The sequence below is a fragment of the Rutilus rutilus genome, assembly GCF_951802725.1.
Source record: "Rutilus rutilus genome assembly, chromosome: 20".
NCBI classification, from domain to species: domain Eukaryota; kingdom Metazoa; phylum Chordata; class Actinopteri; order Cypriniformes; family Leuciscidae; genus Rutilus; species Rutilus rutilus.
In genome coordinates this window covers 21,708,849-21,726,334 of record NC_140225.1, presented here as the reverse complement: position 1 = coordinate 21,726,334, position 17,486 = coordinate 21,708,849, and the positions used below count along the sequence as shown (strand labels likewise).

At 44.3% G+C, this 17,486-nt stretch overlaps 1 protein-coding gene across 1 annotated transcript in view; it reads left to right on the top strand.

Annotated features, from left to right (window-relative positions):
- The window catches only part of eys (eyes shut homolog), a gene marked incomplete at its 5' end in the record, with an annotated part of 292,239 nt that overhangs the window by 112,744 nt on the left and 162,009 nt on the right, over positions 1-17,486 (top strand). The window contains one exon of the mRNA XM_084390837.1: positions 16,829-16,925. Within this exon, the coding sequence (XP_084246963.1) occupies positions 16,829-16,925 (97 nt within the window). The remainder of the gene's footprint in view (positions 1-16,828; positions 16,926-17,486) is intronic.

Genomic DNA, 17,486 nt, shown 5'->3' with positions numbered 1-17,486 from the left:
GGCAATCCACATATTTCTTTTCTGGGGAGAGAAATAGGAAATTAGCATCTACTGCAGCATGCATTACTGAGCTAGAGATGTGCGTAGGCTCACATACCACCTCCTTTTCTCTTTATTTCATTCTCTCTCACTATCTCTCTTTCTCTCTCGTTCTGTACACACTCTGACTCACAGCCGTTCTCAGCCCCCTCTTCCTATCTTAGTACAAGGGTCGCCTGGCAGATACACTGTGTATTATTGCACTACCCGTGGATTGAAACTAAGCCAGTATTCCTACAAAAATGACACCCCAAAGCTGCTGTATTTTTACCTTTTTTGTAGTCTCCCTATATATACTCTATCTTTTGCATGCTTGTTCTTTAAAAAAAAACTGTCATAGTTTACTCACCTTCATCTCTCTCCAAACTTGTATGCTGTTTTTCTTCTGCATAACATAAAAGGAGTCATCGCTCTTTTGCACCCAAGAGTCAAATCAGAGTGACCACGTCTGCTCCAAAAAAGAACAACAAATAAAATGCAAACAAATATAAAATTATTATTATTTAAAAAGTTTGGGTTTAGCAAAAAAAAAAAAAAAAAGTGTTTGTTTCTAGAAAAAAAGTATTTTGTGCTCACCAAGGCATCCTTTATTTGGTCAAAAATGAATAGTGAAATTATAGTGAAATGGTATTACAATTTAAAATAACTACCTAAGCACCTACCTAACTTTTCTATATTTTAAAATGCATATCATTCAGATTTTTTTTTATATTAAAACGTTTAGTGCTATCAATCGATAAAATGCTCCTGTATGAGGGTTTTGTCTCATATTTATATCGAATGACATAGTTAAGCAATATCACACAAGCAACGACTCACACTAGTGCGGTTTTTGTTCCGAGTAGCACAAGCCAAATTTGATTTACAACAGTTAAATAAATTATAAGTTAATACTGTGGTATATTTTAGACCCAGTATATTATTATATAACTATTGTGCTTTTTTCGAGCAGGTGTTCGACTTGAAGCAGCGCTGCTCAGACCAATCGGTGTATCGTATTACATCAAAGTACTGTGAGAGCGATTAGATTAGAGACTTTTTGTAGATTTCATTCTAAAAGTCTGCATATGCACAAAAGCTAGAACCTGCGCAAAATTCCTTTTTAAATCCCTCAGTGGAAGATTGTGCGGACATGCATCTCCACCCAGTCTCCTCCCCGAAATAACCATGTATGGAGCTTATAGTTTTACTATGCATAACGTCTTTTAACATGCATAATCCCATTGATGTGATACCATGTTTAACGGTACAAGACATTAGGAAAATATGAGATACGGACTATGTGCCGTCACATTACATTACTAAAAAATCATTCAGTTTCCTTGCCTTGAGATGAGTTATTCTCAATCTTTTCCACTGGCCAAATATTATTTTTAATTGCTTTAAGCAAATCAAATCTATGCAATTTTGCCTATAAGGTAAACAAATATTTTAGGATGTTTCTGTATTTTTAATAGAAACAGATACGTCTACTTATTTTTTGCAGTGTAAATAATTGTCTGACTTCATGAACTGGCTACATTTTAAAAATAAAACGTGCACATGTTACCGTTTCCTTCAAATTCTATCCTTCAAATACAGTGGTCTTTTTCATAATATTGGAAAGACCATGAGAGGGGTTATTCTTAGGCTATTCTCTGTCTGTGTACGACACCAACAGCACCTGTGTACAGCAGAGTTTGTACAGTAGGCCTACTCATCAGACCTATTCAAACCAGCCAATGGACCTTTCAATCACTGAACGAGTCCTTCTTTGTTGCTCAGCCATCTTCTTAGAAGGAGTCAAGTGCGCATTATTGATCATTATTCGTGTGAAAATATTTTCTCAGAACATAAGTTCTGCTTTTCAGAACACAATTTAAAGCGGAAATATCATGCGCCAAGCAATCCTCGCTGTTGTTAAAACATTAAAACACAGCATGCCACAGGAAAAGCGTTCAAAAGCATTGCATCCACTACAAATATTTATATTAAAATTGATATAAAAAATGTCTATACTTCTAGATAATGAATTCATGGAATTTCAGTGCTTAACTCCATTAATGAATGGCATATTTAATCTAAATATGTATGTCAGATGTAAAACGGAGTTTAAATCATTCTGTTTGCTTCATTACTTCGCTCACTCCAGTAAAAGTGTGTACACACAATCTAGAGTGTCCGTATGGTGCACACATATTTACGCCTAGTTTTTTATAAATACCTATATATGTGTGAAAATTTGCGTATTTGCACATTTCTATGCCCATTTTGTGTGTACGCAACATTTAGGTCCCTGGTGTTTCGTTTTCTGAGTTTATTTTACGTATTGAGAGAATCAATCGGGTGAACCAATGATTAAATGGCTCATTCATAAAGAGCCATTAACGTCTCGGGTTACGACTGCAACCCTTGTTCCCCGAGAAGGGAACGAGACACTGCGTCGTCGTCGTGACGACACTAGGGGAACGCCCTTAGCGTAGCGCATCTGAAGCATGAATGAAATCTGTCCAATCCTGATTGGTGCTGCGTCATGACGTAGTAGATGACAGCATAACCGGAAGATACAAAGGGACGCTGGCACAAACACACGTTAGCTCCTTTGCGATGAAGCAAGCGCTCTGCCCGTGATAGGTGTGGCGACGAGACGCAGTGTCTCGTTCTCTTCTCGGGGAACAAGGGTTACAGTCGTAACCCGAGACATTCCCCTTCGAGGGAACTCGCACTGCGTCGTCGTTGTCGTGACGACACTAGGGGAACGTAATGCCCACTATGCCACACCGTAATCACGCCCGCCCTAGTGTGAAGCTGGGAGACCAGGCACACTTAGGACGCGAGCACTCTGGCGCCAGGCGTCACAGGGAGTTGCAGACTGTAGAAACGTATGAAGGTGTGCGGGGTGGCCCACCCGGCCGCCTCGCAGATCTCCTGAAGCGAGACGCCAGAAAGGAGGGCCACCGAGGAGGCCATGCCCCTGGTGGAATGTGCCCTCACGGCCATAGGTGAAGGCAAATTGCGCACCTGATAAGCCGTGGCTATAGCCTGGACAATCCAATTGCTGATTGTCTGTTTAGATGCAGGCAGCCCTTTCTTGGGTGAACCAAAGCACACCAACAACTGGTCTGACTTCATCCATTGAGAAGACTTCTCCAAATAAACCCTCAGGGCTCTGACTGGGCAGAGCAGGTGAAGTTTCCCCTCTTCCGCCGTCCCATGAGGCGGAGGATGGAAGGCCTGAAGAACCACTGACCGTGCCACATTCGATGGCACCTTGGGCACATAGCCCGGTCTAGGATGTAAGATGGCCTTAACTCCGCCAGGGGCAAACTCCAGGCAAGTTGGCGTTATAGCCAAGGCCTGGAGATCCCCCACTCTCCTCAGAGAAGTGATAGCAAGGAGAAAGGCCACCTTAAGGGTCAGGTTCTTTGCCTCAGCCGACTCTAGTGGCTCGAAGGGGGCCTCAGCCAACCCTTCAAGTACCACCGCCAGGTCCCAAGTTGGGACTCTGGAGCGAGCCGCAGGCCTCATCCTCCGTGCCCCACGGAGGAAACGTACAACCAGATGGTGCTTTCCCAAGGTCCCATCACCTACAGGTGAGTGGAAAGCCCCAATGGCAGCCACATACAGTACACCTTAAGTGTGGACGGGGTAAGGAACTCCAGCACTGAAGCCATTGGGCAGTTAACTGGGTCCACCTCACGCTCTCTACACCAAGTGGAAAACACATTCCACTTCAGGCTGTACAGTCTCCTGGTAGAAGGAGCCCTGGAGCTGAGTAGGGTCTCGACAACAGCTGCTGACAGGCCAGCCTCTAGGTACCGAGCCCCCTCAGGGGCCAGACCCAGAGGTTCCACAGCTCTGGCTGGGGGTGAAATATTGTGCCCCCTGCCTGCGACAGCAGATCCCTCCTCAGAGGGACCTGCCACGGGAGGCCGTCCAGCAGTGCTACAATGTCCGAGAACCATACCCGGGTCGGCCAGTGGGGTGCTACTAAAAGTAGGCTGATCCCCTCCCGGCGGACCCGCTCCAAGACTCCCGGGAGCAGAGCGATCGAGGGAAATGCGTACAGACGCAGCCTCGGCCACGTCTGCATCATAGCGTCCAGCCCCAGCGGAGCTGGATGCCTGAGAGAGAACCACAGTGGACAGTGGGACGTCTCTTGAGACGCGAACAGATCCACTTCCGCTGGGCCGAATCTCACGCACATGGCTTCCACCACCTCGGGGTGGAGTCGCCACTCCCCGGGCCTCAGCCCCTGCCTCGACAGGACGTCTGCTCCCTGATTTTGGTCCCCGGGGACGTACATCGCTCAGTTTCCCCTGGGACCACAGAAGGATCTGGTGCGCCAGTCTGCATAGAGGGCGCGACCTCAGACCCCCCTGATGATTCAGATACGCGACTACAGAAGTGTTGTCCGAGCGTATCAGGACATGGTGACCGCGGAGGTCCAGGAAAAAGCTCCTTAGAGCTTTGTAGACCGCCAGCATTTCCAGACAATTTATGTGCCAGGAAAAATACCGGGTCTCCCACAGACCTCTCACAAAGCGGCCGTCCATGACCGCGCCCCAACCCGTGAGGGAGGCATCTGTTGAAACGGTTTTCCGGCAACATGATGCTCCCAGCACTGGTCCCTGGGACAGGAACCAAGGTTTCCTCCATATGACAAGGGAACGAAGGCATCTGCGCGTTACCCTGATCATACGAAACGGATTTCCCCTCGGGGAAAACCCCTTGGTTCTCAACCACCACTGTAGGGGTCTCATGTGTAGCAGGCCAAAAGGTATGACGTTGGACGCTGCTGCCATGAGCCCCAGCAGTCTCTGAAACTGCTTCACAGTGAGGTTGTGGCCTAGCTTCGCTCTGGAGACCATCGCCCGTATGGACTCCACGCGCGCGGGAGACATTTGTGCCTGCATCGTCGTGGAGTCCCATACAACTCCCAGGAACATAGTCCTCTGGAAGGGCGTCAACACACTCTTTTTTGTGTTGAGTCTCAGCCCCAAGCACCTAATATGGGCCAGAACAACATCTCGATGCCGAACTGCCATATCGTACGACTTGGCTAATATTAGCCAGTCGTCGATGTAATTGAGTACACGAATGCCCTGGAGTCTCAGCGGAGCCAGCGCTGCATCCATGCACTTGGTGAAGGTGCGAGGGGAAAGAGCTAGGCCAAAGGGAAGAACCCGATATTGGTACGCTTCGCCCCCGAAAGCGAACCTCAGGAACTTCCTGTGACATGGAAGGATGGATATATGGAAGTATGCGTCCTTCAGATCTATCGTGACGAACCAGTCCTCGAACTGAATCTGACTCACGATGGCTGGAATTGTGAGCATCTTGAACCTGAATCTCCTCAGAGAACGATTCAAGTGCCTGAGATCTATTATTGGACGCAACCCCCCATCCTTCTTGGGAACTATGAAGTACCGGCTGTAGAACCCGGACTCCCTGTCTGGCAGAGGAACACGTTCTATGGCCTCCTTGACCAACAGGGATTGAACTTCCTGTTCCATAACCCGAACCTGCTCTGGGCCGACCACAGTCCAGACCACCCCATTGAAGTTCGGGGGAGGGGAGCTGAACTGCAGTCTGTAACCCAGCTCTACAGTACGCAGGGCCCACGCAGATATATTCGGAAGGCATGACCATGCGCCGAGATAATCTACTAAGGGAACCAGCCTCTCGAGGCTGGCCTCGGGTGTCAACCGAGCCTCGTTCCCGACCCCCTGAAGCGGCTGACCGGCAGGGAGCAGTCGAGAATGATTTTCAGTGTGCGGACGCGTTCGCTGCCCAGCCGCAGGTCTTTCTCGAGGCGGCTGGAGCGGCGTGCGTGCGCGGTAAATCAGTGTGGCCCGAAGCGTGCTGGACGGCGGGAACACAGCACTGATTTCCCGAGAGCTCCGGGAGGGAGGCGACCTCAATCGCTCCACCCCGGGGGGGACAGCTCTCAGCGGTCCGGCCGCAACTAGGACCGCTTAGAGGAAGCCTTCTTTGCCTGAAGGCTCCGAAGGCTTACCTCGAGAGCGCCGCCTCCTTTGCCAGGCTCCCTCGGGAGGGGCGCGGGCGGCGACACTCTCTTTTTGCACCTGTCGGTGCGAGGAGCTGGTAGACGGCCGAGGCTGCCCTTTAGAGGCAGCCTTCCTCGAGGAGCCGGAGCGACGGGGGAGATATTGCTGGAAGGCCGCCGACTGCTTTCTCACCTCCTGAAACCTTCCGACGACGGTATCAACCGCGCCGCCGAAAAGGCCAGAAGGCGAGATCGGGGAATCTAAGAGAAAATGTTTCTCCTTCTCTTTCATCCCCGACAAATTCAGCCACAAATGTCTCTCCACACACACCAAACCAGCCATGGAGCGGCCGATGGCACGGTCCGTCTCCTTGGTGATGCGGAGAGACAAATCGGTGGCCTTCCTGAGCTCCAGTATATCTTCTGGAGAGGGACCCTGGCCCTCATCCAGCTCCTTGAGGAGGTCGGCCTGGTAGGCCTGCAACACCGCCATAGTGTGCAGACAGCCACCAGCCCGCCCGGCCGCCATAAGCCCTGCCCACCAGTGCTGATGTATCGCGGCACGGCTTAGTGGGCAGTACCGGGGCCTTAAGGGACGATGCGGCCTCGGGAGAGAGTTAGCTCGCAAGAGCCTCCTCCACCCGAGGCATTGTCCCATAACCACACTCAGCCGCCCCCAATACGTTAGCAAAATCAAGTACTGGGGGGTTGGAGAGCCTGGCTGAGTATGGTTTGTCCCATGACTTGCACAACTCATTGTGCAAGTCAGGGAAAAATAGAAGGCCCCGGCGTGGAGGTTGAGATTTGCGCTTGAAAAACCTCTCATCCAGCTTACTAGGCGGCTGGATTTGAGGTTCTTCTTGTGGCCAATCGATGTTAAGCTTGGCCACAGCGCGCGTCAAAACCTCCACAAGCTCCTCTTGAGCGGGTGCGTGAGGTGGCGTTTGCGTGCTCTCGAGCCCCACATCACCCGCCTCGATGCCTAAATCATCTGACTCCTCAGAGCCAGACAATTGTAGCATCGGGTCCTCCGCCTACACGGGGCGGGATAACGTCTGAATCTTCAGACGAGGACTGGGAAGATGCCGTAGCAGTCCCATGTCCCCCTGATAGATCCATCTGTGAGCCCCACGATCTGCGGCGGGCCCAGAACCGCGGGGCTCGAGAGCCTGGCCGTGCTGATCAAACACAGCGAGCCGTGAGCGCAACACCCTCAGCGGCAGCTTCTCGCACTCGCTACAGGCGGCTCCCTCGAGAGCCGCCCTAGCGTGCTGCACGCCGAGACAGTGCACACACAGCTGGTGTGTGTCCGAGCCCGAAAGATAGCGCGGACACGGATGCACACACCTTCTAAACTGCTCGCTTGCCATGCTTATGAAATGCTTGTGAAACTGTATAAGGACAGACAACACCAAATAAGACTGACAAAACACAGAGCGCTTTAGCTGAAGAGCAAAAAGCTAACGTGTGTTTGTGCCAGCGTCCCTTTGTATCTTCCGGTTATGCCGTCATCTACTACGTCATGACGCAGCACCAATCAGGATTGGACAGATTTCATTCATGCTTCAGATGCGCTACGCTAAGGGCGTTCCCCTAGTGTCATCACGACGACGACGCAGTGCGAGTTCCCTCGAAGGGGAACTTAACATTAACTCTAATGAATCAGCAGTTTGAACGAATCGAATGAATGAATGACTCAATGACTTACTCATTTAGACATTTACCACAACCTTCTCTCAATTTTAGTTTTTTTATTCAGAGTATCACTTCATAAAAAATAAAAACATATTTTGGGGATAGTTTGCCTAAAAATGTTAAATTCTATTTATTTACATTTACTCACCCTTATGTCGTTTCAAACCTGAATGACTTTCTTTCTTTTGCGGAACATAAAAGAGGATATTTTGAAGAATGTTGGTAACCAAACTGGTTTGGTCTGTAAATATATCTAAATACCAATTCAGATGCAGCTTCTGAAACAAAAATCATGGCCCTTGTAGCCTTAATTTTATGTGAAATAAATCATATGTTGAATCAAATTTAAAGTTTCTTTCTAAAGGTATTTTTTGTAATGTTTACTTAATTCTTTTCTCATTTAACACAATAATGACTTTAAATTATCTTTTAGGGGTCATTTCTCAGCCAAATTTGGTGTGTGATTAATTAGATTAATTAATCTGCACATCATGTAACTAATTAGATAAAAAAGGTATTGCCTGACAGTCCTAAATATATACACTGCTCAAAAAAATAAAGGGAACACTTTTTAATCATAGAATAGCATCAAGTCAGTTAAACTCCTGGGATATTGATCTGGTCAGTTAAGTAACAGAGGGGGTTGGTAATCAGTTTCAGCTGCTTTAGTGTTAATGAAATTAACAGCAGGTGCACTAGATGGGCAACAGTGAGACAACCCCCAAAACAGGAATGGTTTTACAGGTGGAGGCCACTGACATTTTTTCCCTACTCATCTTTTCGGACTGTTTTTCACCAGTTTTGCATTTGGCTAGGGTCAGTGTCACTACTGGTAGCATGAGGCGATACCTGGACCCTACAGAGGTTGCGCAGGCAGTCCAGCTCCTTCAGGATGGCTCATCAATATGTGCCATTGCCAGAAGGTTTGCTGTGTCTCCCAGCACAGTCTCAAGAGCATGGAGGAGATTCCAGGAAGACAGACAGCTACTCTAGGAGAGCTGGACAGGGCCGTAGAAGGTCCTTAACCCATCAGCAGGACCGGTATCTGCTCCTTTGTGCGAGGAGGAACATGATGAGCACTGCCAGAGCCCTACAAAATGACCTCCAGCAGGCCACTGGTGTGAATGTCTCTGACCAAACAATCAGAAACAGACTTCATGAGGGTGGCCAAAGGGCCCGACGTCCTCTAGTGGGCCCTGTGCTCACTGCCCAGCACCAGGGAGCTCGATTGGCATTTCCCATTGAACACCAGAATTGGCAGGTCCGCCACTGGTGCCCTGTGGTTTTCACAAATGAGAGCAGGTTCACCCTGAGCACGTGACAGACAGGAAAGGGTCTGGAGAAGCCGTGGAGAATGTTATGCTGCCTGTAACATCATTCAGCATGACCGGTTTGGTGGTGGGTCAATGATGGTCTGGGGAGGCATATCCATGGAGGGATGCATAGACCTCTGCAGGCTAGACAATGGCACCCTGACTGCCATTAGGTATCGGGATGAAATCCTTGGATCCATTGTCAGACCCTATGCTGGTGCAGTGGGTCCTGGGTTCCTCCTGGTGCACAACAATGCCCGGCCTCATGTGGCGAGAGCATGCAGGCAGTTCCTGGAGGATGAAGGAATGATACCATTGAAGGGCCACCACGCTCACCTGACCTACATCCAATAGAACACCTCTGGGACATTGTGTTTCGGTCCATCTGACATCACCTGGTTGCACCTCAGACTGTCCAGGAGCTCAGTGATGCGCTGGTCCAGATCTGGGAGGAAATACCCCAGGACACCATCCGTCGTCTCATTAGGAGCATGCCCCGACGTTGTCAGGCATGCATACAAGCACGTGGGGGCCATACAAACTACTGAGTACCATTTTGAGTTGCTGCAATGAAATTTCAACAAAATTGACAAGCATCATTTTTTCACTCAGATTTCCAGGGTGTCTTTGAATTCAATCCTCTGTAGGTTGATCATTTTCATTTCCATCAAACGATGTGGCATCCTTTCGTTCATAACACATTACCCAGTCCATATTAGTATAGATATCCAGCATGATATTTTTCCCCATTGAGATCTGATGTGTTTTCAAAGTGTTCCTTTAATTTTTTTGAGCAGTGTATATATATGTTTGTGTTTGTGCGTGCGTGCGTGTGTGTGTGTGTTATATTATTATTATTATTATTTGGTTTCACCATAAAATCACATTTTGAAACAGCATGCACTAGATTGACAGAGAATGACATTCGAGAGCTGTAGCGAAGTGTTCATCATTTAAAAGTATCGTTTGAATTCAACAGATTTAGAATATAGCACAAGTTTTTTGGAGTGCTTTAATGGTTCTTTTTGTTTAAGTGTGTTTGTATTTGTACATTATTCCAAATTTCTCCTTTTGTATACCACAGAGAAAAATTACAGCAAATTGGTTGGAGCACCAAGAGGGTGAGTAAATAATTTTCATTTCTACATTAAATTTCCTAAATTAGACTTTTTTTGCACATCAAGGGTTTACAGCACATGATTTATCCCACCTATCACTGAATGTACCACAGCATTCATACAGCAGTGTTATTCTGATGCCCTCTTGGTAAATTTCAACACGGTGTCCTTGCTTTGATCTATTCTTATTTACAGCTTAAAATGCATTACTCTTGAACCAGTCTTGTTGGTTGACATGAGTATGTGACACGATAATGAACCAAGGCCCCAGCTGAGGCAAGGAGATAGGAGAGTACAGGAAACAGCACATATCTCTCCATGCAAATGATGCTTTCATGCAACATTAATTGAGATACAGGTGCTGAGCCACAAGATCACACCCTGCCTCTTGTTCAGCTGAGCAGGCACAAACCTTTTTGTGTTTACACTGCAGCTTGCTTTTAAATAGTTGAACAGCAAGAACAGGACGGGCCAGAAGTAACACCCCTCACCTGAGGGCAGACGCGAACAAAAGATGAGAGAGTGTACAGCAAGTCACTAAGCAGTCAGAACAGCAATATGAGTGATGTTGTGATGATGAGGGACATAAGAGACACATTGGTTTTTGTTTCAGTGTGTTTTGATTGCCATACCTTGTCATTTCAAAGGCTCCCATTACCCCTACTGATATATAGGCTGTGTCCAAAAGCTTAAAAATGTCGCCTTCGGAGGAGGCATTTCAAGGTCGGAAGCCATAAAGGCATGTTTGAATCCAATGCTAGCTTCAGTTCTTGTTTTCTAAGATACCTTCATCTGATCGAATTTTGAAAGCAGCATAGATGTATCCTTGGCTGCCTTTGATATCCCACATTCCTGTGCTTTAGTTGAGCTAAAAAAATAAATATGACATCTGAAAGCAGCGGTTGGTAGTCAGTTTGTGTGTAAATGTACGTTTTTGACCAACGTTTTCCACTTTTGATGCTATTTCTAGTGAGAAATTACTATTTTAGCAATTAAATATTCGCTTAGTTATCAGCAAAGCTCTCTGTATATTGTTGTAGATCATTAAACCATTACGCTGCCTCAGAAGTCTGTCCAAAATCAGTTTCGTGAGGGACCTTTGTGCGCAAACACTGCCTGCAAAGTCATTGCCTGATAGGGCAGCGAGGCAACAAGTCAGTTTGCAGACACAGCCTTCCACTCCTGAGCAGTTCCATTCCCGGGCAGAACCCGCGGGCCGTGGCGCTTCCGTGCTGGTTATGTCTCTACCCAGGATGGGTCACAAAACAATAGAACCCATTATAATCAGTGGTACTGTCTACACTGGATGCGACTCTGCTAGACACGACAAATCCTAGACAATAAACTGATGTAATAAGTACAGTACTTTAAGCACTCATGCTATTTTTGACATGAAGGACAAATTGATTTCCATTTTGCAGTGGTCGCTTTGACATGTCATATGTAGACAGCCTCAAGCTGTTGCGGCGTTGTAGACACAGTGTAAGGCAAATACTGTCAATCCAAATGTAAAAAAAAAAAAGAACATAGAAAACGATGGAATGATGAAATGGTCAAATACTGTAATATACAGCCATTGTTAAAAAAATACAGTAAATCTCTGTATGTGGTGTTTGATGTCACAGAAAATTCCCATGATGCAAAGGGAGATCACAGTTATTCAAGTCAAGTCACCTTTATTTATATAGTGCTTTTTACAATACAGATTGTTTCAAAGCAGCTTTACAGTGATAACAGGAAAATAATGCAACAAAGTTTGTTTCGGCTGTACTGCAGATCAAGAAGAAAATGGCATCATACTCCAGCTTATGTAAGTTCAGTGATGGTTCATTTTTGTTGGAAAAAAAGTTATTAATTTAGTTAATTTATATATAGCCACTCTGGAGAAAACAGTGATGTCATCGTCCAGCTCAGTTCAGTTCTCTTATAATGGTGTCAATGCAGGCAGATCAATAATATTGTTGAATATTAAGTGTCCCCAACTAAGCAAGCCAAAAGCAACAAATCAGGTGACAGAATGGAGAAGAAAAAAAAAACCTTGTGAGAAACCAGGCTCAGTCAGAGGCCAGATCTCCTCTGGCCAACGAACGAACAGTGTATGATTATGATTCAGGCAGCATTACAGGTCAGAAGTCAGATTGGATCAGAACATTCAGAATAATTATCCAGTTCCATCTGGTTGAAGATGGGAGTCATCAAGCCGGTATGGAGACGGTTTGTTGAGGATTTACTGTAAAGAGAATTTGCAGTATTATACTGGGTGATATATAGTAAATAACTTTACAAATTACAGAAATGTCTAACAATGTACACTGGTCCGCCACATTAATGGTTTCTTCTCTGTGCATCAGTACAAATTGTAGCTGGTGGTTCAGCTTTTTGGGCAAAATCTCATAGGAATCCCATGCGCAGAACAAAAGCTTTTAATTTTCCGGGGTGTTTCTTGTTTCCCTTTTCATTCCCTCTTTTCATTTCTTGCCTCCCTACACAGCTTTTTTGCACTCCTGTCTGCATTCGATTGAGATTGTATCCCATTCCAACCATTCACTAAACGGCTTCCCTCTGCATTTGGCCTTATCTTCTCTGCTGCATGATTGTATCTCTGCTCCTATAATGCAATGCATTGCAAAAAAAAAAGAAAAAAAAAGTATGTGCGGCTGTACATGTGTGGTTGCAAGTACATCCTTTTGTTATTTTACTCTTTGTGTGACAAGGTAATTTCAATAGAAAACGGTCCTGGTTATCATTGCGAATGTGGCGAAGTGAAATTCTGAGAAGAATAAAATAGAAGTTATGACTTTATAATTGGATGGCAGCAACAGTTATCCAACCTCAGACACTCAAAGGGACTATGTGAGTAGTGCATCAAAGGACATGTGAGTAACTGACTGTCTATATACCAAACAATGACATCGGTACAGATATGATGGCGCTGAAGTCGTTCAGGATGGTCTCATCTTGTTGACCTTGATGCAGTAATGTCAGCGTCTGCCTTTCACGAGGACATTACATTAAAGCTGCGTGAAATGATAGCTTTGCACTTAATATACATTACAATAGCTGAAAGCTGTGGTTTCTTAAGAATCCACAGCCAGGGCAAATGGATATCTGCAAAAACTGGTTATTTGTAAGAGTGAATTTACCTTAAAGATATCTTCCCACTGCAGTGACTTTTACGCAGAGCTTTATCCTGCTGTACATATGGCTGCTATGAATCATGTATGTCAAGCGAGCACACTACATGTAGGACACCAGTGCAAAAGGTTTACGAACTTGGCATCCATTATTGAGAAAGCTAGACCTGAGAAATGGCATTGAGGCCACATACGCACAGTAAAGTTTCAGGAGTGACGACCGCTTTAAAATGTGGGATTGAGTCCATGTTTGTACAGAACATGATTCTCTCTCGAAACTGCAATGATTGACACCGTGGTAACTATAACCCCCCCCCCCCCCCCCCAAAAAAATATTACTGCGACAAAAGACTCATTATGCTTTTTTTGGGCTTGTTGTTTAATCTTGGCTAAAGCGATCGAGTTTATTTAGCGACGGAGTTATTAAAGTGAGCAGGTGCGGGTCGCGATATTTTGGTCTTATTTTCAACAAAAAGCAGTTGGATTCATTTCGGTTTATTGTGGGCATGTTCTTCTTCGCTGTTTTTCTAGCAAGGTCTGGCAACACGAATGAGTCAAGGAATGAGTCAAACCCATATGCTCACAAACAGCTATATTGCACATTGACATTCGAAAAAGCATTGGGGCACTTTAAAGGTTCCTTTAAAGTGGCTTGAGGTACTACACCCTTTACTGCACCTTTTTTGCTCATTTTGTCTTAAAGTGCGTTTAAATCAGAGTCGAGTTTTCTCAGTGTGAATATCTGTTCAGCGTTATTTGTGTGACATAGGGAAGTTCGTGAAGTTCCATTTGAGTTAGTATGCTGCCTTAGAAGTTCAGGTTCTGGAACAGAGCTATTGTACTAGTCCAGACTCATATACATAATTAATAATAGTTCGAAATAATAGGCAAAGAAAAAATATATATATATAATTGCTCCTTACAAAGAACTTTCTCACTTGTCAACGCTTTCTCAGGTCAGGAAGAGCGTACTTCAAACCTGTGAACAATGCAAAAGGTTAAATTGAGTTTCTTTGAGTCAACGCCATTCATTCTTTAATTAGATTCGGATAAAATTGTGTGTGTGTTTCATCACAATTAGCCTTTGAGCTGGAATCTCGCCGTTGCATCCTGCTTTGTACAGTATATGTTTACCGGTTATTATAAATATTTAGCTTTGGCCCTATTTTGCTCATGCCTTTCAGATTGATGATCATGGGCCAAGGCTAATTACCAGTACGCTGTTGCTTTAAGACTGCATTCATAAATCTTAGTTATTTATAAAGATTGTTATTAATAGGAATGACTGTGGTTCACCTTGATAAATTTATCAAGCTTGTTTGTGCATGGTGAACTCTCATTGACCAACAATTCTTGTTCATGTTAAGCTAAATGTATTTATTTCCATAAATAATATATATTAAATAAAAATAAGTTGCAAATCCAAATATGACAATGTGGGGCCTATTAGTTATATATATATTACTTTTATCATATATGCATGCACGCTCATGCAGATTTGTCTTAGACTTCCTTGTTTCTCAATGTCTCAAGACTAACGGTGAACTTCAAACACCAAGACACATGGCTGTGTTGATATGGCTACATTTCAAACTAGTCTCATATTTACTTTGGAAGGATGAGTTGTCCCAGGGATTACCTGCACGGCTTTGTGGAAGGATGCTGGGAAAGAATGATGGAACATTTGTGCAAGCCACAGGTATCTTGCTCTATGTTTTGACAGAGAAGAAACTCCAGTCTCACTGTGTGTTCTTGCTGCAGATGCATTAAAGTTGACACTCCAAATTGTCCCTTGAGACGTCAGGCAAGGCTGTGATTGACAGTTCATCATGGGCCGGTGCCAGCTGTATATAATCCAGCAGATATTGTAGTGTGCATCCATATTGGCAGAGACCCAATACTCAATTGTGTTTGCTAGAATATAATGGAAGGATGATATCTGAAATGAAATTGGGGGTTGATGCCAGTTCAAATCAGCCAACTCTGGAAATCATTGGGAAAAGTTGTACTCTTCCAGTCAGAAATCCTGTATTGATGAGTTTACAGGTAGAATTGTGCCCCAAAACCCCACTTTTTTTTTTTAAGCAAATATTCACCGTCAAAAGTCTGTTGAACAATGTATCACTGGGTAATTATATTCTGTTTAGTCACACTCGACATTAACAAACCCTCCTGTAGACGCTTCTAACACTTGAGGGAATCATTCATGGCATGCATAAATGTAGATAGAGCTTATACTCATTTGTCTTTCAAATGTTGCTGTTATGAGTCATTTCTAATGTGTGAAACCAGCCTGTGCTTCGAAACGCTTCAGAGAGGATAAGGTACAGTAGATGTTCTGCTGCATGTGTTAGAAAATAAAGTGTGCTTACTGGAACTGTAAATGTATTCAGTGGTGACTCAAGCTTATTACGTTTCTGAAAACAGGAGCAATGCTGGAGGTTTCTTTTATGTCTTTCCACTGTTGTGCAACATCTGCTCTCAACAATAAACCAATTAGACAATAAGCTCACAAGAATGCTAAAAGCAAGAAGGTTTGTGAAAGATGAAATTAAATGCAATAATTATATGCGGATAAGAAATTGTTTTTTTTTTTATTTGTGCAATTTTTGAATTTGCATCTCATTCAAACTTAATTCTGAGTGAATATTTAGCTTTACAAACAAATGCAGGGAAGTAATTGATTTTATCTGTTGGAATTTGGTAAGATGTGAAAAGTAGGAAACGTTACCAGACTTGATAAAACAATGAATAAATATATTAGCCGTCGTTTTTCGTGTTTGTATGTAAAACAGTAAAAAATCAGTTATTTTAAATGGTACAAATATTTCACAATATTAAAATTTTTACTGTATTTCTGATCAAATCAGGATTTCTTACCCCAACCCTCTAAATGTTACATTATCCAATAGGACGTGGCCTACTGTAAGTGACGAAACCTGAAAAGAAAAGTTCTTTCAGAGGAGGAAGCAAATTATTAAACATTTCCTTCAAAATATCATGCATCGATTAATCTTTCACAGACTAGGAATGCGTATTAAAGTAAAAAGGTCCATTTTGATTTATTGCTGACTTTAAAGCATTATTTTCAGGCACAAAGGGTCTTGCTGAGCAGAGGATGAGCTTACAACGACAGTGCGCCGACAAAAAGCTGAATATTCACGTCTCCCAGGACCTTTTCCCCAACAAGAGCCCTGAGCTGATTACACTCCCTCCTCCCCTTCATCCCCATAATGAACACGAGCAAAGAGGCCCCTGAACTTCACCTCCTCCGTCTCCTTCCCATCTTAACAAGATCCTCTCCACACTTCCACCATGAGACCTCAGCCTAATCTGTGGAGGCACTGAGGTATTATTAGAGCTGTAAGAGTCCTCGGAGGAGACTCTAGGAGCGCGAGGCCTGGCAGATGAGATGGGCTGCAGGGAGGTGCACAGTACCATTAAGATGGCATTCACCAAGGGCCTTTGTTATCATTGATCCTAACGCTTTCAGGGAGCTGTGAGACTTACTGATCCATGACCATCTCATCTGTCTTGCAGGGTTTGAGGGAACTCGCTGTGAAATTGATGGCGATGACTGTGTCTCAAGACCTTGCCAGAACCAAGGCCGTTGTGTGGATGGGGTCAACAGTTACAGGTCTTTTTGCCTTTTATTTATAATTTTAGTTCTCTATTGTGTTTGTTTGTCTTTCAGCTGTTATGTTGCCCTCTGGTACCATTTTGTGTTAGAGGGACTTTTCACCCCCCCAAAAAAATTACAATTCTGTCATTATTTAGTCACCCCCATGCAGTTTTTCCCCTTTTGGAACACATAACTTTTATCATGTAACTTGTTTTCCATAAAATTACAGTTCACAGTGATCGCGTATGTCAAGTTCTAAATAGAACAAACAATACCATACAAATCCAACAGAATGTGCAAACAGTCTAAAGCATGGCAGAATTGTTATTCTTGGGTGAACTATCCCTATAAGTCCTCATAAGCCAATATCAACATACAGTGAGAAACATATAATATATCTTGAAATACATCTCTGAAAGAATTGCTCATAATATATAATCTTACTCAAATCTGTTCTTTAAATGGTTTGCTTAATATAAATCATTAATACACATTTTAAATTAAGCAAAAAACAAATGTCACATTGCCATGTTTTTATTAATATAATTAATACATTATTAATAATTATTATTAATA